Below are 24,718 nucleotides of genomic sequence, written 5' to 3'. Positions count from 1 at the left end.
AGAGTCAGTGAACCAGAGGGTCTAGTGACAGACCGGGAGCTCAGTGTTGAAGAACTACAAGAGGCAGTTGTAGTGGAGCTGAAAGAATTGTTACGTTTGTATGTGCAAATGTGGTGCCTTACTAGGACCTTTCCCTGCACAGCTGTCCTCTTATTGAAGTCTCGGAGTCTGCCAATTTAATCTATAACTACTGAAGAGTGTCCCGGCCTTAACCCTCTTTCCCCATTAATACAAAAAAAGACTGTCAAAAGAAATAAAACCTCTTTTACATCCAAGAAGTGTCTGGCACCCAATGACTTTCACCATCTTTGCACCCATTACATGCTGAAGGATGTTAGCTATCTTTGGCCTTGGAGGTCCTAGTTAAACTGGATAAGTCCGGAGACCTTGCTACACACAAAATCTTGGTTAAGACTAAACAGTTGCAAAAAGCGACAGGGTTTGTGACTTATATAGTACCATCTGGCTTAATGTCTCATACCCAGAGTTGGCTAAGCTACAATATATGTCCTGAAATAGCAAGCCTACGGGATATGGCATCTCCAGCAAACATTTGACCAAGGCAGGCTTCTTCCTTTTCTGGCTTTACAGGCTAAATATGGGTTACAAGATAAGATGTATTTTCTTTAATTTACAACTAGCACATGCTGTAAGAGTACAAGGGTCCTCTGTTAACTGGCACCTCTCCCCTACCCCAATTTTTAATGAAATGCAGTCACTCACTTCCACTAAGTGATTTATAGCCAAATGTTATACAATGCACCACCAGGTTTATTTAGAGGACTACCCGTGTAAAGTGAGGAGATGGTTAGAGACTAGAAATCCAACCTTTTCTAAAGGCCACTGAAAGATCAGAACTAGATTCTGCAGGAGGTAGCGCAGGGGCACACTTAGAACCTATACAGTCAGCATTCACAAGAAATCGAATGGTCACAATGATAAAGACCCTATAAATTACAGGGTCACTAGAATCCAGATTGCAGGTGTCTGTTCCTTGAGAGGAAAGGTTATATGGGCTGGGATCACCTGTAGTAGTGAACCTGTCCTTCCCTTCCCACCCCCTACTCTCTTCAGAGACACATCTGGGACCGTGTCACAGCTCTGGATCTGGAAAGCGGCCTGCAGCTACCAAAAAGTTCACTCCAGTCAGTAAAGTGCCACAATAAAAAGCTAAAGTTCCCAAGCTTGAAAAATACATCCACATGCATGCAGTTACATGCAAACAGCATATTCTGTAATGCATGTCAATGGACAAAATTGTGCTGCAGCTCTCGGGGGCCCACATGAAGGGCAGCCTTAAAAATAAAAATTGAAACCTACATAGCTGCTTATTTGGCCAAAATTAAAAATTCTCTATCAATTCAAAAACACCTTGCTCAAGATAGTAAATTTAAATATTACCTTGTTTTTAATCAGCTTTGCTCTCTGGGCAAAATGAAGAGTAGAAAGTGTTTCCCCAAAACTCTTGGATCCAGGATGAACATTTGCAATGATAAAGGTTTTTGCATTACCTCCAAGAGAGTCCTGAAGGATTAAAATAAAATGATAAAGGGTGAAAAGAAACAAGACACAATAAAATAAAATAGTGAACAAAGTGGCACAACTTCAACCAGATCTACTGTATGTTACAAAAAAAATATGTCTATAACTAACTTAAAACAAAGTGGGAAGGGGCGGTACTTGGATACTGGAGCAATTAAGCCAATTAAAGTTGGAAGGTTATGTCCTTTAAACATTTACAGAAAGTGGTACCATTCAAGGAAGATGCATTTAACCTCAGCAGGGGTTTAATCATAATTAAATGTATTAGAACAAACTATACTTGAACATTTAGGAGGGTTAACATCTTAACATCAAAATTACATTTAGATAATTGCAATACAAAAATGCAAACTCTGAAAATACCGTATATCAGTTTTCCACTTGAGATGGCCTATACTTTCCATCAGTGGTTTGCACTTCTTACTTGCAGCATTAAGGCCCCCGGTTAAAAGCCAGGCTGGCCAGGACACTATATCCTGAAGTTTGCATATCCTTCCTGTGCTTGCTTGGTTTTCTTCCAGTAATTCAGTTTCCTCCAACACCCAAAAGACATGCTGGTAGGTGAAATGGCTCCTGTCTAAACTGCCCCAAGTATGCGTGCATATAAGAGTGACCTTAGACCAGTGTTTCTCAAACTTTTTGGTCTTGCGGCGCACCAAAAAAAGATCTAAAAATGTTCACGGCACACCTGAAAAGATTTAACAATTTTTGTGGTTAAGAACTTATTTTTACATATACCCAATATAAAATTCCTTTTTTACCCACAAATAGTTTTCTTTTGGTGGTATTTGACCACCTCTGCGGTTTTTATTTTTTGCGCTATAAAACAAAAAAGGCCAACTACTATTTATAAAAAAAAAAAAAAAAGTAGTAAAAGAAATGATTCTACTTTGTTTAGGCAGATATACATCCCTTTCTACATATTTTTGGTTAAGATTTATATATATATATATATATATATATATATATATATATATATATATATATATATATATATATATATATATATATATATATATATATATATATATATATATATATATATATTTGCGCAAAAGTTATCGCCTCTACATACTACGGGATAGATTAGGGACTTATTTATTTGTTTTAAAGCGGGGGTCCACCTATCTATCGTTTTTTTTTTTTTTGGAGTTCATTCACAAACTTTTCTTCTCATGATTATCTACTCACATGTTCTGTGTAATAAGTCCGCCTGTGTCCGATTTCGTTGTAAATAATAACTTATAAAATAAACTGAAGGCGGTTTCCATCTTCATTGTGGGCATTTGAAGCCCACAAGCATGTATTTCCTGGATGCGGTGAATGCTGTGCTCCCAGCATTCACCGAGATGTTGTGATGACGCTGTTGCACAATGCATGCTGGGAAGCCTGAGACTAGCTCCCAGGGGACTGTGGGAGGTCTGGGAGAGGCTAGAAACACGCCTACTCCCATGGGAGGAAAACCAGGAAGTGCTAAGCAGATTAGAAAAAAAAAAAAAAAAAAAAAAAAAGGTAATTACGGCGATTTAAATTTTTTTACACAGCATGTCAGCATCTAGGCAAGGAAGAGAATGCATAGAGATAATGTTCAAAATTTGGGTGGAACCCCGCTTTAACTGGTAATGGCGGCGATCTGTGATTTTTGGCAGGAGTGACATTGCGGTGGACAAATCTGACCCCAAATGACACTTTGGGGACCAGTGACATTATTACATTGTTCAGTGCTATAAAAATGCACTGATCAGTGTAAAAAAATTACTGGCTGGGAAGGGGATAACACTGGGGGAGATCAAGGGGTTAAGTTGGTTCCTTGGGTGTGTTCTAACCGTGGGGGGTGAGTGGGGGATGGGCTTAATGGAACATGACAGATCACTGTTCCTGATCACTGGGAACAGTAGATCTCTGTCATGTCATCTGGCAGAACAGGGAATCACCTTGTTTACATAGGCAGGTCCTCACCACGATCGTGGGTCGCCGGCGGACATAGAAACCACGGGAACGCTCCCACTAGCCTCCTTGCATGGACCAACGTACAGGTACGTCGGTTTGCGCAAGGGAGCAGACCTGCTGCAGTATATCTGTGTGAGCTGGTCGGCTAGTGGTTAATGTGAAGGATGTGCCTGCTTTCGAGAGCAAGTCATATCGAAGCAATTGTAATCTTCTTTATACTTTCGCTTGCTTCCTTGCTGTTCCTTTAACAGTTTCTCTTTCAGACATGAATAAGTATTTCTCCATCGCTAAACAATGAATAAACGTTATTTATAAGCATCAAAGTTGGAATGGAACGGTCTTGATTATTATAATATAAATTAAGATCGATCGAGTTCTCTCGAGATCTCGCATTACAAAAGGAACCAATGAATGACAAACTGACAGAAATTGCGTTTATACGTTACTTTAACTTTTGCAACATTGATTTAACATTTAATTTTTGGATATGTTCAAGGTTTCAAAAAGCTACCAATTTTAAATATTTTTCAAAACTCCCAAGGCGCACCTGCAAATCTCTCAAGGCACACAATTTGAGAATCACTGCCTTAGACTGCAAGCTCCTTGAGGGCAGTGACTTATGGAAATTACTGTTCCCGACTAGCCGCCGCAGTTGTTCTGCGGCAGGTTGGCTCGCTTGTTCGAAACGCTGTCATTGTAAGTCAGGCACGTACAAGGCGATCTGTGGGTGTGCTCCCATTCGCTAGCAGGGGAGCCAATCAGCGGGTTCGGCGGACTCTATGTCTGCCGGCCACCCACGATTGCGCCACAGAGGCAGAATGGTGATCTGCCAGTGTAAACAAACAGATCCCCTGTCAGGGAAGTAGAGTGAGATTGTATATTCCTCGTGATTAGGAACAACAATCTCTCTCTACTCCCCGTCAGCCCTCTTCCCCCACAGTTAGAAAGCACCTCCCTAGGCAACGCACATACAACTTTTTGATTGCCCCTGGTGTTAATCCCTTCCCTGCCAGTGTCATTTATACAGTAATCAGTACACTTTTATAGCATTGATCCTTGTATAAATGTCACTTGTCCCAAAAAAAGTGTCAAAAGTGCGCGATCTGTCCACCGCAATGTTGCAGTCCCGAAAAAAAAAAAAAAAAAAAAAGCCATAAATCTACCCCCTATTTTGTAGACGTAATAACTTGCGCAAACCACTCACTATACGTCGATTGGGATTTTTTTTTTTTTTACCAAAAATATGTAGAAGAATACATATTGGCCTAAACTGAGGAAGAAATTTGTTTTACTTTTTTGGGGGATATTATCGCAAATAAATTTTTTTTTTTTTAAAAATAGGTCGCTTTTTTGTTTATAGCGCAAGAAATAAAACCTGCAGAGGTGATTAAATACCACCAAAAGAAAGCTCTATTTGTGGGGGGGGGGGGGGGACATCAATTTAGTTTGGCTACATCGTCGCACAACCGCCAGCTAAAGCGACACCATGCCATATCACAAAAAATGGCCTGGTCATTAAGGGGGTAAATCCTTCCGGGGCTAAAGGGGTTAATAGTATTTAACGTTTGGTGTAAATCAACAATGCTATAGAAATACTTGCAATAAATACATACATACTTGGTGTGCCAGCACAAATGCTTACCCGTAACAAAAATGTAAGTTTGGAGTCTCTGTAACATATGTGTCTCTGCTTTCCATTAGCCACCTCCACCAAGGCTGTGATTACCTGACCCAGGCAACTCAGCGATCGATTTATGCTGCCAGCCTCCTACAAACAAAAAACACAACAACTTCCTGTAAAACTAGCAATACAATTTTTTTCATTTAATTTAGCATCATTCTGGTATAACCACTCAAAGTCCATCAACATACCAGTATGTTGCTGGTCATTGTTGGGCATATATTGTAATGTGTAATGTTTTTTTTTCCATGCAGCCTGTTGGCTGAACGAAAAAAAAAAAAAAAAAAAAAAAGATTGATCGGTGGGTATGCCCACCAATAGAATACCGCCCTTCATCCACCCACTTCTAATGATGGGCATACCATGCACCATTTTCTTTTTTTTTCTTTTTTTTTTTTTTTAACGATGGTGGCGAAATCACCTCCTACAGCGCTGGAGTCGCGGATTTGAGTATCGTGAGAGCAAACGTTGTTGCTGTCAAGATAAATAAATCAGTGCTGTAGCTGAATGGCTTACCTGCTAAACAAATGCTGGTTAATAAAAACAAAGTATCATTACAGTATAACAGTAAGACATACCATACCTGCATAGCAAATACAATAAAACATAGTAAAAATAAAACATTTAACGCAATCTGTACCTAAATAATATTAGCCGAAGCATGGAGGTAATCCGCCCCTAATGTTAGGAGCAAATCGCTCCTCCACCCCTGCCCCCATGCTTCGGCATATATGTTTTTTTTTTTTTTTTTTTCTAACTGTGGTGGTAAAATCCCCTTCTACGGCGCTGGAGTCACAGCTTTACGGATCGTGGGAGCAAACGCTGTTGCTGTGAGAATAAATAAACCCGTGCTGCAGCTGATTGGCGTACCTGCTAAGCAAATGATGGTTAACAATAAAACAAAGTAAAATTACAGTAAGACATACAATACCTGCAAAGCAAATACAATAAAACATAGTAAAAGTAAAAACATTAGTTTTATAATACAGGAACAATAGAGAAGAAAAAATAAAACCACAACAATTTTTTGGCATTTTGTTTTGCACTTTTATATAAAAACTGTAAACATTCCAGATTAGGGTCTCTCAAAATGTGATGGCCATCTCATCTTTCGAGACCCTGTGCAAGTGTACCCTAGGACTGTGTAGTGCTGTACCCTATGCGAATACTCCATTAGTGTGTGGTAGCGTTTGAAATAGTCACCGATGCAGAGACCAGGTTGGTCAGGACAGGAGGGACAATAAAAGCGTGCATCACGCCTAAATCCGAGTTTTCTGCAGACACGGCATCTTTTTTGGGGAGGTACTTTGGGCAGGGGTACCAGGGAGGACATACGGAAAATGCCTCTCATGCAGCCAGCTCACTGCATTTGCGTTGGGAAGGTGGGCTATAGTATCATCTGGAAACGACGTTCGTCCGGAAGCTTTGTATAGCACAAAAGCATTCAGCTGAGCCAATTGGAATAAATATAGACACTTTTTTATACCAGCGTCTGGCCTTATGGGCAATTAAGTACGGCACCAACAACTGGTCGTTGAGGTCCACCCCTCCCATATTAAGGTTGTATTCGTGGACACAGAGGTGTTTATCTACAACACCAGTTGCTGTAGGAATTTGGACTGTCGTATCTGCGTGAAGGGAGGACAGAACAAAAACATTCCGTGAATCCCTCCACTACACTGCTAATAAATTATTACATTTAAAGCAGGCTCTCTCCCCTCGTCTAAGTCGGGACTCTACAAGCTGTTTGGGGAAGCCCCAGCGATTAGATCGCAAGGTGCCACATGTGCCAATTCCACAATCAAAAAGGTGACTAAAAAGTGGAACGCTTGTGTAATAATTGTCCATGCACAAGTGGTACCCCTTTCAGAATAAGGGTGACACCATGTCCTACACAATCTTACCAGCTATTCCTATGTAGTCTGGGCAGTTTTCGGGCTTCACGTGTAGACATAGGCATTCCGTCGTAAACCATAAAACTAAATATATAGCCTGTTGCCCTGTCACAGAGCTTATACATCTTGACCCCATATCTGGCACGCTTGCTGGGGAGATACTGTTTGACAGACAAGCGGTCAGAAAACTTAATCAGGGACTCAACTTAATCAAGAGTAAACAAGGCTGCAAACTACTGATTGAAGTGGTTTACGAGGGGCCGAATTTTGTAGAGCCGATCGTATCCAGGGTCACCCTGAGGACGACAGATTTCATTGTCATTGAAATGCATGAACTGCAAGATCTGCTCGCATCGTGTCCTGGTCATGGAGGCAGAACACAGGCATCTGGTGAACTGGGTCAGTGGACCAATATGACCGCAACTCACTTGTTTTCTTTAAACTATGCCCATGAGGAGGGATAGGCCCAGGAAGGTCTTAAATTTGGAAACCTATTATGGTTTCCGATCTCTGGCAAGGGTCAACTGGGGATTAGCGGCGATGAATTGACCAGCATACAAATTGCTTTGGTCCACAATAGACCTATAGAGATCTTCAAGGAAAAACAGCGAATAAAAATCAAGTGACGTAAAATCAACTGTTTCCACCTGAATTCCAGGTTGGCCAGTGAATAGGGGGGAAGTGCAGGTGCTGCAGAAGTGGTGGACTCCCAATTCAGATTGGCAAATGCAGCAGGAACGGCACCATGGGCTCGACGGGCCTGTGTTTGTCTTCTTCTTGGTGGCTGTGAGACACTACTTGTGCTAGCCACCTCACCAGCTTGAACTGCACTTATGGGACTCGCCACGTCACCAAGTGTTACTGCAGTGCTGGATGTACGACCAGGATGTACTAGGCCGCTGGTGCTTGCCAGTTCACCAGAAGGATGAGCGGCACTAGTACTGGCTCTCTGCTCCATATGAGAGCCCTGCGGTTCTTGCACCTTAACAACAGCAGAAGAATGGGGTCGGGTATACCTGACCTTGGCAGGGACCACTACTCCGTCGTCAGAGCCATCTGTCAGGGTGCTGCTGCGGTCTACTGGTTCATATTCTGAGCCAGAATCGAACGGATGGGTGACTTCCTCTTCACTCTCATCTGTCAGGCTCAGAAACGTGTAGGCCTCTTCACTAGTGCACCTTTTTATTTGGACATTTTGGCCTCTAAATTTACTGATACACTAGTGAGACTCAAGGAAAAAAAAAAAAAAAAACGCACCACCTGACTGTCAGCAACTGCTTCAAACGCTACCAAAAAAAAACTGTTAGCGCTCGCAGGGATCAGGCCCGACTCTGCGAATGCTGCAATTATGTGTTTAGTATTTTGTAAGCGACAGTGATCGTTTGATACTGCACTTGGGTGGGCTGGGCGGAGGTGCTAAACGCAGGTGCTAGCAGGTATCTGCGCTGATCCCGCTAATGCTGCGTTTTTTGGGAACTCTAAACTACTGGGGACGCTAATATAGAGCTGATCAGATCAGATATTGATCCGTTCAGACACTATACTACTAAGGGAGGTGTATGGTGCGTGCGTGGGTGTTAGCGCTACTGGTACTAATCTGACGCTGCCTGGGGCGACGCAAACCCTGACTGACGCTAAAACGGATATCACCCGCCGAGTGATCAGGGGGTTAAACTTTTATTTAGGGAATATACGGCGGGTGCCCCGACGCTATAAAAAAAAAAAAGTAAATAACTGACACCAGTACAGTAATAAAAAAAAAATTAAAAATAAAATATGAACACTGCACTGGGTGACACAGTGACAGGGAGTGAAGGGGTTACCTGGGGGGGGAGCGATCGCGGGGTGACAAGTGTGCCTATGTGTACTGTGTCAGTGTAGAGTTGGTGCAACTTACTGAGATGTCTTCTCTCCTCTCTCTGGAACAGAAAAAAGTTCCACATGGGGAGGTGACATCACTTCCCCTGCCTGTTTACACTTACACAGGCAGGGGAGGATTTCATTTGCCAGAACCGATCATCAGGTCCAGGCCAGAAATCATTGGCCTGGGGACTGATCGGTTCTGAAGCAAATCCGAACATCGAAGGCGTGCGCCCCCTAGGCGGCTGTGTGCCCGACGTACAGCTACGACGCTTCACCCAGCCGAGCCAACCTGCCGCAGTATAACTGCAGTGGCTGGTGCGGAACTGGTTAACCTAAAATCCAATAACTGACCTATGGTACACTTTCCTTCATACATTCCTTTTAATTCCATTAGGATTGAGTAGCAAGAAGCATGCACACATGAGTAGAGTAAAAATTACTGTGCACCTCAGAAATTGTGCCGTAAAATATAGAAAAAAAAAAAATAATGTGTTTGAAATGCATTATGTAGTTGAATAAATAATATTTTCATGTCTGAAATATCAACTTATTGTTTTGTTCCATTAGAGACACCTTTACAGCTCACAAAATGAAAACGTGTCTTGTGGTCTAAAAGTATACTTTATGGCTCCAACAGTTAATGTGTGGGATGCTGTAAATGGATAACCTAACCTTTAGGTGAGACATGAAGAAAAAGAATTACCATCCTGGTAGAAAATCATAACAGGTGAATAGACAACCAGGTGAAAGCTTTGCAAATCTAGAAAACAGTTGCTGGATGCTGAAAAGTACAGAAGCGCTTACATCTGGTTGAACGCATTCAACGCTAGATCTTGCGGGAAGTAGGTGTCCTAGCTTTTAACATAAAAAAAAAAAAAAAAAAAAACACACAACACCACCCTAAGCTTCAACAGCTGTGCTGCTAAATCCAGTTCTTGAGACACAAGATTTTGATGATCTGGCAGTGCCACCAGCGCATCTTCCAAAAAAGTGTTGGCAGGATAGCAAACCACATCAGCCTGGGCCAGAGCAATTGGGATCACCAGATTGCCCCCCCTCTCAACTCTGAAGCAGACAAGTAAAAGGGGTTTCAGGGGAGAATCTACAGCCACCAGATCTACTGCTTCCACTAGAGGTTTCCTGTACCTGGAGAAAAAAAAACGGTCTAGTTTGTCGAACCTGGTTCACAGCTGACACCCCCCACCTGTGACACAGATCCCGGCACCCCAGGGCCAGGCAATATTGATGAGAAATTCTGCCTGCCTACTGTCTAGGCCTTGGATGTACATGGTAGAATTGGCTGAAACGCAACCTTCTGCCCAGGACAGGATCCAGTCTACCTGGCATTGTGCAATCGAAACCAGATCGGATGACCAGCAGGATGGTTTAGCAAAGGGGAGGGTGAAATTGTCCAAAGCTCCAGGATGTTGATTGGAAGATATAAAAAAAAAAAAAAAAAAAAAAAAAAAGTCCTCAGGTGACCAAGTCCCCCTCACCAACAGGGTGCCAAGGTTTACACCTCAGCCTTAACAAATTCAAACAAATTGGTCTGTCCAGGTACCTCATCAGAATGTTGCATTGTAAAGGTCTGGAGTGAAACTGGCCAAATGAGCTTTGTTTAGGGAGGCTACCATCAGGCTCAAGGGATGGCAGAGAGCAATTTATTCACATCTGGACTGTCCAGGAGCTTTTAGGAAACAAGTGTTAACCCCTTCGCGCCTAAGGGTAAAACTAATTCAAATGCCTAAGCACAAATTTTGAAACTTCGACATGCGTTAGTACAACCATACATATCACAACTTTGTGCATCCAGGTGAATTATACCTTGTTTTTTTTCAGGACAAATTGGGCTCTCTTTTGGGGGTAAATGGTAATGGATCTCTCCTGATTTTTATTATCAAAGGAAAACTGGCCCAAAATCGTTTTTTTTTTTTTTTTTTTTTTTTTTTTTTAAATGTAGCTGTATATTTCATGCTACTGCCATAACCTTCCACCAAAGAACAACCCAAATTAAAATTCTCCTGCTCCTGACAATTGCAGCGATACCACATATGTGCATGTTAGTAGTTGTTTGTACCTTACAGCCCAAAAAGTATAGTGCCCATTTAGATTTTTTTTTTAATCCTACCTAAAACACAAGGACACTAAATGGACACCTATATTAAAAAAAAAAAAAAAAAAAAAAAACACAAAACAAAAAATACTGACCTTTGACCCTGACCCAAGATACTAACCCTGGCACGGACCTAGATCAAACCTTGATCTAGGTATTATTTATTAGAGACGATGCATCTCTCCTCTATTCACAGAAAACAAAAAAAAAAAAAAACAAACCCACACACACACACACACTTCTAAATGAGTGTCGTCACCCTTTATGAATTGTCCTGTTTGCATGTACCCAGGGAGCACTTAAACACTCTGTACATCATTCCTCTACTTCAGTCTCATGTCAGCACATGGCATCCGACAATTTACCCAGACATCTTAAAAATACCAATAGTACTATATATATCAATAGCACCATGCAAAAAAAGTGACTGGCTGTCCATATGAATGAAAATATCAAATTTTAGCTCACCTTAAGCCTGACTCCTTCAGTATGAGCATCTTTCTGTCTTTCTGATCCAGCAAGATCCACAAGGTTAAGTTGTGAAGATCTTATGTTAACAATTTCATTAACCTTTTCCATAGATTCAATTGTGACAGTGAAGACAGCATGAGACCTGGAGGATTCTCTGTTCATCGAGGTTGAAGCTACTCGTCTATTCCGCCATCCAGTAGAAAGAACCTGGCAAGATAATCGAAAAAAGATAAAAACAATAACAACAACAAATAACAATAAAAGTAATAATATGGCATTGCCAACAAAACCAAAAGCACTTTACCAAGCATACAAAATACATTAAAAATCAGTTCATATTCCTTGAATTAGGATTACAGATTAGCAAACTGGATTACACAGGACACACTTCATATTCACAACTGCTTGGGTTATGCTTACATCTTCAGTGCCCAAAAAAAAAAAAAAAAAAAAAAAAAAAAAAAAAAAAAAAAAGAAGGAGGCAGGAATACCCATCCAGGCATAACCCCTCCTAGCTCAGATAAAGCATCAGTTTTGTAGAAAGCAATGAGGACCACTGCCATGGAAAACAGATAAACCAAAAATCCTAATGTCTTAATTGTACATCACAGGACACAAACATTTGTATTTAGGACTACTTGGGATAACAAAAAGCACTGAACAGGAGGGGTGGGGACACAGCAACGATGTCAAACATGTCCAAAAACACAACGCCAGGATGGGAGGGGTTGGAGAACCCCACTACAAAAAGAAGCCTCTGAGACCTTCTCAAAACTGGCATCTGGAGAGGTGTGAACATCTACCTGGTAGAACTTTGTAAACGTGTGAAAAGACCAGGTAGCAGTTATACAAAACAGAAGCTTGATGCTGAATTGCCCAGGAAGCACCAACACTCCAGTAAAACTAGGAAAAGAACCTTCCCCTTGATACCACAGGGCTGAGAAAGGCATAGATGAATCCACCTATAAAATAGTGGATCTAGGAGCAGCCGTCTAAATGAAGTTGTAGACTTGAGATAAACTCTCGCGGGTGGGCTTCTGTTCCACGTTGGCCCTTTCCCGCCTTTGCTGGGCACCAGTCGACCACCTCTGTTCTGGTCCTCTCCCCCTCCTACCCCCTGGACCATGCGGTAGGAGAGACTATTTCCTTTTCTCCCTTCCCTGTTACATAACTGGGTGAATTGGGTTCCCCATCTCCTGGGTGCCTTCTTTTGTTGGTCCCTGGCCTTTAGTTTTAGGTTGGTTTGGTTTGTCCCTGGTCTGTCGTTGCTGGACCAGAGCTAACCAGTGCATGTCCTCCCATACTAATACATCTGGCCAGGTGATGTGGAAATAGCCACCATCTATGGATGCCTGTCCTTGACAGACTTTCCAAGATGGTGGCTTAAGACTCAGCTAGCCTACGTCTGATGTCACACCTTTGTGATGATCGCGCAAGCGCAGTGGTCCCATTTGAGTCCATGATCCACCGGTGACGTCAGACGCCGGCTGATCGGGGTGAGCCCATTTAAAAACAGGGCGGTTGGTGGAATCACCACAGCACCCATTGAGAGCAGGGGGACGCTGTAGATACAGTTTTGGTGGGTTTTTGGCAAGTGACTCCGAAGTCTCCCTATGTATGGAGATGTGCCTTTTATTGATTCAGCTCTTTTAAATGTAGATAGGGGTATCTCCCTTACATTTACCTTTCAGATGCCTTATTTTTAGATTGGGCTTTTCATCTCCTTGTGAGCCTGAATTTATCTTGGGCTGCACTGTATGGAGTTGTATGTCCCCTCTCTATCTGGAAGCTTAAAGGGTTACTAAACCCTTGAGTTTTTTTTTTTTTTTTTTTAAACATGTCATACTTACCTCCACTGTGCAGTTTGTTTTGCACAGAGTGGCCCCGAACCTCTTCTTGGGTCCCTCAGCGGTGCTAGTAGCTCCTCCCCACATCGAGTGCCTACGTCAGAAAGGCACTCTCCTTTGGTGGACACCCGTACCGGCGTGCTCCCGAGTCCTGCTTCTGCATCCAGTGACCCAGAAAGCAGGACTCGGGCCTGCCCCAGCACCCACATTATTGGATTTGATTGACAGCAGTGGGAGCCAATGGCTGGCTGCTATCAATCTATCCAATCAGTACACGAGACAGCAGCTAGAGATGGTAGAGAATGCAGGGTTTACAACCCCTTTAATGCTGTGAACATATCTTTTCACCATACATCTGTGCTATAAATGCCACAACTCTTGTTTTGGGCATTACTGTGGATATTGACTAAATTAAAAACATAATTTTTCCTGTAGCTTCCTTTCCTGTCCCCCCACTATCCTTTTCCTGCAATTTTTTACCCCCCCCTTGTCATTTCCTCCTTTCCTTTTTCCTCCCCCATCACCCCCCCCCCTGCCCGTCTCCCCCTGCTCTATTATATTTTGTTCTCATTTAATTTGAGTTATCTTTGTAATTACACAGGAGGGATTTACCCTCATTGCTGCATTATTATATTTATTGATTTAGGAATGATCTTGTTTTATCTGGAGCTCACCCTGCGATACCCATTGCTGTATTTGAACGTCAGGATTCTAATAAATGTATTTATTATACACATGACGGGCAAGTTACACTGCCATCGCACACATTCCTTTGTGAGACCCATAAGACCACTCGAGCAGGGCTTTCTATATGCCCTTTTTGTTTAGATATTCATTTTGTTTACTCATTTGTATATTCTGATCTTGTAATAAATTGTTATTTATGCTTGATATCTTTTTTTCTGTAGACAATATATGCCTTACAGTTCCTGAAGAAGCAATATAGCGAAACATGTTGAGCCAAACAGGCATTTATACATCTCTATAAAGCTTTATATGCATATTATTGTTCTATTATGTTGTGATAATTTTATATGCATGTCTATTTTTGGGAGTCAACGTTGTTCACTCTTTTTACATTTGGATATTAATAAAATATTTAAATTTTTATTGAAAAATCTCTCGTGTATACCTGTGGTACCATTAAAATCCCCCTTTCCAGTTCTTCCCCATCAAAAAAATTTCAACTTGGGATGTGGGTGCCTTGATCTCTTGATCTAGGTGTCAGTTTATGAAGCAGTGATCCCAAGGATCGCCGCTGATCACAGTCCATAAACAGTTTATGAAACAGAGATAATCGGGGGGGAGAAGTGTTTGAACTTGTTCTCCCGCCGATGATCTCCGCACATGGAGAATTCTCATTGACTGACACAGTAACGGCAAGTTTATGAAGTTGCGATCTCAGCACTTCACTGGCGATCTGTGTCAGAATTCACACTCCCCGATTCACCAGCTCAGTGGAGAATTGGGGAGTGAAGAGAGAATCCCAGGGGATCTGAGGGGGAAAGAAGATTTTTAACTTCCTTCTACCTCGTTCAGGCCCCCCCAACACTGTGACCATGTCCCCCTGTCATATTTATGTGTATACATATATATTTATGGGGGGGGGGGCTCATTTTTTTTTTTTTTTAACATTAACTACGCCATCTGTCAGTGTATTGAGCGGTGATCATCACTACTTAATAAACTGACATCTCTGTGTTTCTGTGAATTTCTGGTACTGTAATCTCGTAAAGTGTCACGAGATTCCAGTATCAGGGGTCATTCTCCACTGTTTGAAGTATTTGTAGATCGCTTCACTCCTCCAAAGGTGAAGCGATCTACTCCGATTCATAAACTGGCACAGAGGAGAAAGATCTCCACTGTGAATGCCGGAGAACGAAGCAGTGAATAGATTTCACTGCTTCATAAAAAGGACACCCTAGTGTGGTTTCATCCAAAGTGTGAAGGCATCTTCTCTTTAGGACGTTAAGGATTAAGACAAAAAGCAACAAGGCACAGACCAGGGAAAATTTAACCCAGGGATTACCATCAGAATTAGTCTTCCTCCTAAATGCATCTGTACATACACTCCGAAAAGGTTATGCATTTGTGTCTGGCTTTGTGGAAAGAGCCTCTTCTATCCACTAAGCCTTATTTTTATTATTACCATCATCAAGCCTAAGCCTAAGTACTGAAGGCATTGTGTCAAAAAAAAAAAAAAAAAAAAAAAGAAGGATCATTTCTGTGAAGGTTTAGCAGCCATCCAAAATGTTCCCAGGACCTGTATCATCCTGCTGGACATTTAATGAGCAGATTACTCCCTGAGAAGGTTGACCACAATGAGTATACCCTGGGTCCTCAACTCCAGAACAGACACCTTGGTAAACACCCTGGGGATCATGGACAGAAAAAAAAAAAAAAAAAGCCAAAAAACGACAAACAAAGGTTGTAATTGAAGTTCTCCGATTCAGCGTGTTGACCCCCTATCCAGAGCCCCGAAGTGTCTCTCGAGATTGAGGTACTGCTGAGCGAATCATTTCTGAGGTGAAAGCCTCCGAGGCATACATTATTTCCTGCTAGTGAGGTGCATTGAAAAAGATTTACGTTCTGGTAACCACCAGGATCCAAATCCAGTGACATATCCAGGAACTATAGAAGTGTCAAATTCAAGTTAGCACACACACCATGTCTTCTAGGAGGCTCACTGCAGTTGTCCGTGTTCAAGACAAGCCCGAACCCTAATCCTCAGCAGCTTCTCTTAAGGATGTGCCTCCATCATCCCATCCTTCTACAAAAGGAGAAGGGGGGAAGGACTGTGCCCATGTTTGCACCCCAAGCCTGTGTACCCACGAGAGCTGATCTCACAAACCAGAAATTATGCCAGAAAAATTCTCCCTTTACACAAAGGAAGTGGGCTATTGTACCCCTGAGATAGTAGAAATCCCAGATAAGGGCAGGGATTCAGAGCCAATCCAACCACTTGGGGAGCAATTGCAGGGGTTACAACCTACCTGAAAGAGGGATTTTGGAGATCACCCCATTGTTCTCCCACCCCCAACCTCTCTGCCTGCACAAGGTTTGGCTTGCTGAAGGTCTATAAGCATTTTATACCACAGAGGGCAAGAAAACGAAATACTGAAAACGGCAGTTAAAACCTCTCAAGTCTCCCTAGATACTCTGAACACTTCTGTGGTGTAGTGCTCTTCCCAGAAAACCAGCCCAAGGCCCAATGACCGTCAGGGGGAAAGATTGCCACCTACTCCCCCCCAAGCCAGAAGTGCTCACCGGTCCATGTAGCTAGGTCAACAAGCTAAATGTTCACCCATCACAGTGGCCACACCCCGCAGGGCCTTCAGGGACTCTGGATCTGTAGAACAAATTGCCAGTGAGTTCATCTAATACACCGCTCTTGCATGTGGGGTCTGGGTACTGTCCTCCTTGGCTTACTGGCTTCAGTGACTGATTGGGATGAAGCCCTCTATCCCATCAGGGGTGTTAGGAACAGGCCAGGAACCAGGGGAACTAAATAGTACAAGTGAAAGTCTTTAGAAACTTAGGTAGGCACACCCATCGCCTAAAGGACACTAGCTAAAAACTGAGGTATAGCGGAGCTGGGATGGTTTATACCTGGGCAGGGATTGCTGAGTATTTTTTGGCCAGTGTCCATTCACAATTAGGTTATGCTGCCATAACCTATGTTGTACTCAATATGAAGTCATCTGTGTCCAGTGACGTCAAGAAGCTATAAAAACCTGTGGCTAAAAAAGGTCCTCAAACGCCTGGGGGGGTTAAACTGAAGTTTACCCCTTAGCTGCTGTCACCAAGGGCAGCAGTTGGGGGTTTTACACACACACTTCACAAGCGGTCAACATTAAGATGTAGCTGTACAGCCATCAGGTTGCTAGTAAGAACCTGGAATCATGCGGTTGCAGCTGTCACATTCCCTGGCTGCTGTGGCTGGGAAAGAAGTAAATGGCTTGTCGGCTCCCTGCAATATTAGTAAAAGTGTAAAAAATTAAAATTACATCCAAGCACTTCCCCTCCCATGAACAAAAACACACAGGATCAGGGGCACCTACATTTGAAAGTGTCAACTGCTTTACACATTACAGGTTACTGGAGTGAGAGCAATAATTCTAGCAACATCATTTATGGTCAACTCCAAACCGACGACATGCGAAGAGTAACCTATGTGTTTCATGGACACATGCAATTTAAAAAAAAAAAAAAAAAAAAATCATCACTTATGCAATATAAATTCTCTCTCATTTGAAAATATATTGCAGCTTTGTGCCCTAAAATTAACAGTGTATTAACTGAAGTTTTGCCCTTGATAAACCATTGGCAAATATTGTGTGACAAAAAAAATAAAAATAAATTGTAACTACAACTATTTTATTCTCCAGTCTATTTACAGAAAATCTAAAATGTTTGGGGGTTTTAGCAAATCTTCAGGCCTAAAATTATTTTTTAAAACGTGTGCAAAAACAGTTCTGGCAGCAAAAGGCTTGACATGTTTGGCATCTACAGTATTTACTTGGCACAACCTCATTTTTGTTTTTAAAGTAAAATGTATTGATTTTACATGAGAAAAAAAAAAAAAAAAAAAGTTGTATGGTTCGTACAGTTCAAGAAACAATACTGACCCATACAGTATCACCAGCAAAACACATCAGAAAGAGCCCCTATTTTTCCACTTAAGTGATTTTAAACAGTACTGACTGGCATATTCAAGGCTCTGGATATCTTTTTTTTTATATCCTTTTCCAACTTTGTAAAGTTTCATTACCTTGTTACGCAGGTCTTTTGACTTTTTCTTATCTACCTCTTCATGGCTCAGTGTCTAGCCTGCTTAGTGAATCCATGTGAGAGCTAACAAACTCACTGACTATTTATAGACACCAATTGCGATTTAAAAAGTCACAAATGTGGGAAATTAAGCTTTAACCCCTTCCCGCCGAGCGTACGTGGCTTTCGGGGGTTATACCGGGATGATGCCCGCAGCTGCAGGCATCATCCCGGTACTGTTTTTGAGAGCCTGCGATCGGCTTTCCAGATAGAATAACCGATGCGGCTAAATGCCACTCGGCTGTTATACCGGAGGAGTGGGATGGGACGTCCCCCCCCTCCCGCCGCTCTTACCAGGCCGCCCGAACTTTATACTCTTTTTTTAATTCATTGAAGTGTTTTTTTCCCCAAAAAATTGCTTTTGAAAGGCCGCTGCACAAATACAGAGTGACAAAATATTGCAATGACTGCCATTTTTTTCTCTAGGGCAGGGATATGCAATTAGCAGACCTCCAGCTGTTGCAAAACTACAAGTCCCAAAGACATGCTGGTAGGTTTATTGGATCCTGTCTAAATTGTCCCTAGTATGTATGAATGTGAGTTAGGGACCTTAGATTGTAAGCTCCTTGAGGGTAGGGACTGATGTGAATCTACAATGTATATGTAAAGCGCTGCGTAAATTGACGGCGCTATACAAGTACCTGAAATAAATAAATAAAATAAATAAGTCCCATCATGCCTCTGCCTCCGGGTGTCATGCTTGTGGCTGTCAGAGTCTTGCTATGCCTCATGGGATTTGTAGTTCTGCAACAGCTGGAGGTCCGCTAATTGTATATCCCCGCTCTAGGGTCTCTGCTAAAAATAAAATAAAAATAAAAAAAGTGTAACGTTTGGGGGTTCTAAGTAATTTTCTAGCAAAGCCTACTGATTTTAACTAGTAAGCAACAAATGTCAGAAAAAGGCTTAGTCTTTAAGTTATTAAACTGCCCTCATTTACAGACCGATGTTCATCCCTTTCATGTAATAGAACCAAAAGATACATGGCTTCTGATTTTTATTTTTTATCTCTCAGCACTGAGCAATGTTGTGATAAACTTGTCAGGTTGCCTTTTTTTTTTTGAACAGCTGTCAGCAGACTGAATCGTGAAAATGCCGGATTAATATCGTGAGGGGGGTTGAATCGAGATCGCAATTTTTTAACGATTATTCATGCAGCTCTACTCTATGTATAAATATTTCACATAAAAAGGTAGCAGGCATCGTAAACTGCGTTTCTAGCCAGGGGGCACAGAAATGTTCAATTTTTTGGGGGCAACCTTGGGCCCCATAGGATAATTTATACATGGGGGGGAAGTCACTTAGAGGCCAGTTCACATCATGAATTATACATATCAGTGCCAACTCATCAGTGCCCATCAGTGAAGGGGAAAACAAAATTTTATGAAAGAAACTTAAAAAAAAAAAAAAAAAACTTTTTTAGTTTGTTTAGCAAAAAATAAAAACCGCAGAGGTGATCAAATACCACCAAAAGAAAGCTCTATTTGTGGGAAGAAAATGATAAAAATTTAGTTTGAGTACAGTGTTGCATGACCGCGCAATTGTCAAAGTGTGACAGCGCTGAAAGCTGAAAATTGTCCTGGGCAGGAAGGGGCGCAAGTGCCTGGTATTGAAGTGGTTAAAGTGCACTGTAACTTAATTGCATGGTACAAAAAGTACTATGCGATCTGGTAGGGACTAATGCACTGCGTTTGCAACCTGCTTGGGGTGTCATTAACTTTCTATCGATACCCACTGCAGATCGCAAAATGGAATTCATATTGCATGTGGTCTGAATCACACAGGAACACACAGCACGTTCTTGTGCGATTCATGTGCGGGCATGGCGTAAACCGGACCTAAACCAGTGTATCAAAGTAGGGGGTTTTGGTAAATTCCAATGAAATAAGACTTTTAGCAAAGAACAACAAAAACGGAATAATAGTTTACAATCTTTAGCAAGATCGGACTCCTCCAATAAGCACCTAGAGGGATTACAAATATTGGGTAAATTTAGTAGCGAGCATGTAAAATCAGTGCAGTTAGGGCAAGCTTGAGAAGGTTATTTACCCATTTTAAAGAGAACCTGTGGGGCATAGTAAGTGCAATGAAAGAATTTTAACTGGATTACCTTATGCCTAGACAGGATAACTAAAGATGTCTGATCTGAGAGGCCAGTATCTCCTGCCAGGCGTCTTCTGGCAACAAAAGAGATTTGGTTTGTTAGAGCCTTTTGGTTTTAGTGTAATAATGAGGAATGGTTTGTAGAGACCAATTTAAGGTGGTCTGACAACATCTTTTACCAACAATTGGGTATATTGAGTTTGTGTGCACTAAAACGAACCAGTCTATTTTTTACTAAAAGTATGCGTTTGATAAGCTGTTGCGCTAATATTGTGTGACATAAAAAAAATTGCAACTGCTCCCATTTTATTCTCAAGGGTCTTTGCTTATAGAAAATATATATGTTTGGGGGTTTTAACTAATCTTTAGGCCACAAATGTTCCAAAAACAGCTGTGGCTACAAAAGGGCTAAAGCAGTATTTAACCCCAAACTTAAAAATGTTATAATGCAGCTTATCAACCACTAGATGTAGTGGCCATATATTAGTCCCCCCCCTCAGTTTCCCCAGTAATCTGGCCAGTAATACACCTCTTGTATTAAAGTGCCCCCACTTTGGATTATTGGGCACAGGAGGCACCTTTGGACAGCAGCATTGTCAGTCAGTCTGGGGGGAGGGAAGTGTTAGTAGTACTAGTAGATTTAGATACAGTAACAAATTGAAGCCAAACTCCAGGCATCTGGCAGATCCAGACTTCTGAAGTTGGGATGACGCGGTGCCTGGACTGATCTTGGTGACGTGAGCAGAAAGTGGACTTCGGCCCACTCTGCTGAAAACGGGTCACAGGAGTGCAAAACGAATTGCACTCCTGTGACCCTCAGGAGAAGCTCAGCCAAAACGAGCCCAGACTGGACTTCTCCTTTAATCCTGCTTTTAAAGGCCAAATTTACACTTGCCCTGCAATAAAAACATACATTTTACTGGATGAAAATAAATCTCAATTAGAAATGCTATTTTTGCAAATGTGGCTGATTCACAGCTATGTACTGCAGCTTTGTGAGTTTTTAAAAGGGAATCTATATTTTCACACCACGCGCAGGCATCTTCATGCATGCCTCAACACAAAGGACATAGATATGAATAGTCCAAGGCCAAATGAAAAATATGGTCCAACACCTAGAATTCTCCTCCTAATGTTGCAGATTTGTGAACTTACCTGGTATGCCTCAGCAGCAGAGGCCACTGCTTGCTCCACAGCACCAACAATAAAGACTCCTTTCTTTATATGTTCCCTAAGAAAAAGTCCCGCAGATGCAGTGTCCAGCAAGTCAAATATCTGTTCATTGTAGATTTCAATAAACGAACATTTACACAGAAAACTTTTCCCATCACCAGCCTGAAAAAGTAAAACAAAAAGATGTTAAAAACGGTTTAATGGAGAAGAACAAACAGATTTTTGTACTAACCCCAAAATCCTTTTCATGAAGAAGTATAGCCAAAGCTGTTTTATCTATACTTCTATGGATCACAGGAGTGCAGTTCGTTCTGCACATCTGTGATCTGTCTTTAGCCAACAGCAGGCTAAAGCCCGATGTCTGCTGGCATCATTCAGCCAGTCCAGGTTCCGGAAAGATCCCGAATTTGCAGTTGGTATCCACCCAGATGCCTGGACTGCCAGCTGGCTCAACCTCTCATTGAGCCACTGGGAGACTGAGCCAGCCACTCCCACCCCCTCCAAAGCCCAGCGAGCCAGTGAACAAGGGGGGGGGGGGGGGGGGGGTAGGGCAGAGAGCCGATGACTGACAGTTGCAGGCTGAAGACCGAGAACTGAGCAGTGTCTGATCGCTCAGTTTTGACTTCGAGGCAGCGTAGTATGAATGTATTTTTTTTCCCCATAAACTTTTTATTGGAGTAAAGTATACAAAAGTACTTTTCACATATGTCGTCAAAATAATATAGATACGAAAACTGGTATTTTTTTTTTTTTTTTAAAGCTATATTCACTTTTAAACTGCTGCCTACAGAAGGATTGGGACACACACACACACACACACCTGTAGGCCAGCCCAGGATAACCACTTCTACTCCAGCATGCCTCGTTTTTTTTGGCAAAGGAAATACATTTTTTAAATCAGCATTAAAATCAAAACTATTATATTGCAGCTTATCAATCATTACTTTTTTCCCCTCTGCTTTTACCTGGTGATCTGGCCAGTAACACACCTCCTGTCTTAGGATGCCTACACTCTGGATAAAGAAGCAAGAGGTACCTTTGGACAACAGCACTGTCAGTCTGGTGGAAGGGTAGTGTTAGTGTATCTATCAAAATTAACACTTTTAAATAGTTACAGAAAAAGGTTTATCCTTTTGTGATAAAGGTTTTACAAAAATAAAAGTGGAACGTTGTAAGCACCTCTGTGTTAAAAAAACAAAAACATTGGAGGGATACAGGAAATCTTACACTGTAGGGGCAACCAAACAGGGTCCCACTGCTGGGGTAGGCAACAGGTATAAAATACACCAACAGGTAAAAAAAAAAAAAAAAAAAAAAAGGAAGAAGAAGAAGAAGGAAGAGCTGGTATCAGACGAGGCCAGAACATCCACATGGTCAAACGTGGAGAATGTTTAAACAGAAGTCCAGGTGGCAGCCTCACAAATCTGGAAAACAACAGTCTGATGCCAAAGAACCCCAGAGGCACTTACAATCCAAGTAGAGTACCTCAACAGGAAAGGGTGGCATTCTGTCCGAGTATACATTGCACAATGGTCTGTCTGAGAAACAATGAAGTGATGAAATGGGAAGCTGGGTTACCAATAAGAAAGATAAAGCGCCAGTCTTTCTGAAGGAAGCAGTAGATGTGAGAAATTATTAGCCCGATCCAGGAAATGGAGGAAGATCGGATGAAAGTGGAGCAAGACAGGGAGGGACAGAATTAGGAGTAGCAAGAAGTTCTGAGCCTCAACACCACCTGCTCAGAAACTCACATTGCAGGGGTGATGGCAGCAAGAAACAGCCCCATGAGACCGGAAAGGGCAATACCCCCGATGGATTTGTGGTGTGCAGAGAGAACTAAAATTCAGATCCTCCATAGTCACGGGAGACACTTAGCACAAAGGTCTTAAACAGGATTGCAGGGACCTGACCCACGATGGTGCCAAGGGCCTAATGCTGATCCAGACCCATCTCTAAAAATGAAAGGATTTGTCCCACAGAATTTCCTCCCATCAAGCTAAGAGTGCCCTTCATGTGCAGCGATAGACCTTGTAAAGAGTGGAACTCCTAGCTTTTAGCATCATGGGAATACCCGATTAAGAGATGCCTTTGTCCCTCAGAAGCTGGACTTCAAACAACCATGCCGCAAAAGACAGCAACCATAAAGAAGATTGGTAAAATTGAGAAAAGATTTGGATGAGCTGAAAGAGCCCATAGAGCATCCACCAGTAGACTCATCAGGTCCACATCCACATGGGCCAATCTGGCGCTATAAGGTGCACCGGAATGCCTTTCATCGCAATACTGCAAAGCAGATGTAGAAGGAGAGGCATAGAGCAGAGAGTACTGATCCCACAGAGCCACAAAAGCATCCACTGCTTCCACTAGAGTATATCTGTGCCTGGAGTCAAACCTGTCCAGTGTGATGACCTTGGATGCCAGGAGATCCAAGACTGGCATCTCCTAACTATGACAGGTCCTAAATCCTCAGTAGGTATAAGGACTATTCCCCTAGGTCCTGGCTGTCAGCTAAAGAAGTCGGCCTGCCAAAATGTCCACACCTGGGATGAAATGGTTAACACATCTGCTCTAACTCTTCCCACACTACCTCTTACCACAATCCTCCAGAACAGATTGGCTCTGTACCCATCCCAGACTGCTCATCCCAGTCCTATCAGGCGTGCCTCCCAACTGTGTGAACACTCACCAACCCTCTTGGCTACCTCTGTGGAACTCCTGGAGACTAAGAGTAAGAGGGTCCCGTCCGCACCTGAGCCCAGGCCCAAAGTCACCCCACCCAGACTGGGGAGCTCCCTCAAAGACCCCGACAGCCTAACACTCCATGTCCATCTTCCACCCGATCAACTCCTCCCCAGCTGGGCAGAACCTGGGTTTTTAGGAAGGCCTGCCCTCGGCCAATCCAAATTGGGGGGGGGGATTGGTCAGGGCTCCTCACAACACCCCAAGCAACCCCACCTCCCCTCCCCGCCTCTCTTTCCAGAAAACACAAGAACATTCTGGAAAGAAGTGGGAGGTCTTGGGGACACTCTGCCTGTGAGTCACCCAGCTCTACTGTGAGTTACTCCCAAATCAGATCAAAAAAACACCCAGGCTTGGCTGCCAGCCAGGCCTGGAAATTTACCTACTCTCACAAAAGCACGCACTATCCTAGCACACTAGAGGGTGCTAAACTCACACCCCCCACTAACATTCAGCTAGTCCCTTAGCTGGGAATTTACAAAAAGGGCATCTCAAAAAAAATAAAAATAAATAA

General features: G+C 42.5%; 1 protein-coding gene across 1 annotated transcript in view; it reads right to left on the bottom strand.

Annotated features, from left to right (window-relative positions):
- KIF15 (kinesin family member 15) overlaps positions 1–24,718 on the bottom strand; it is a gene marked incomplete in the record, with an annotated part of 170,400 nt that overhangs the window by 100,166 nt on the left and 45,516 nt on the right. Inside the window, 4 exon segments of the mRNA XM_073630416.1 lie at positions 1,402–1,524; positions 5,135–5,260; positions 11,513–11,722; positions 21,448–21,627. Coding sequence (XP_073486517.1) covers positions 1,402–1,524; positions 5,135–5,260; positions 11,513–11,722; positions 21,448–21,627 — 639 coding nt within the window.

The sequence above is a fragment of the Aquarana catesbeiana genome, linkage group LG05 (genome assembly GCF_042186555.1).
Source record: "Aquarana catesbeiana isolate 2022-GZ linkage group LG05, ASM4218655v1, whole genome shotgun sequence".
Taxonomy (NCBI): Eukaryota; Metazoa; Chordata; class Amphibia; order Anura; family Ranidae; genus Aquarana; species Aquarana catesbeiana.
Note: the sequence above shows the minus strand (reverse complement) of the source record. Positions and strands in the feature narration are given on the sequence as shown.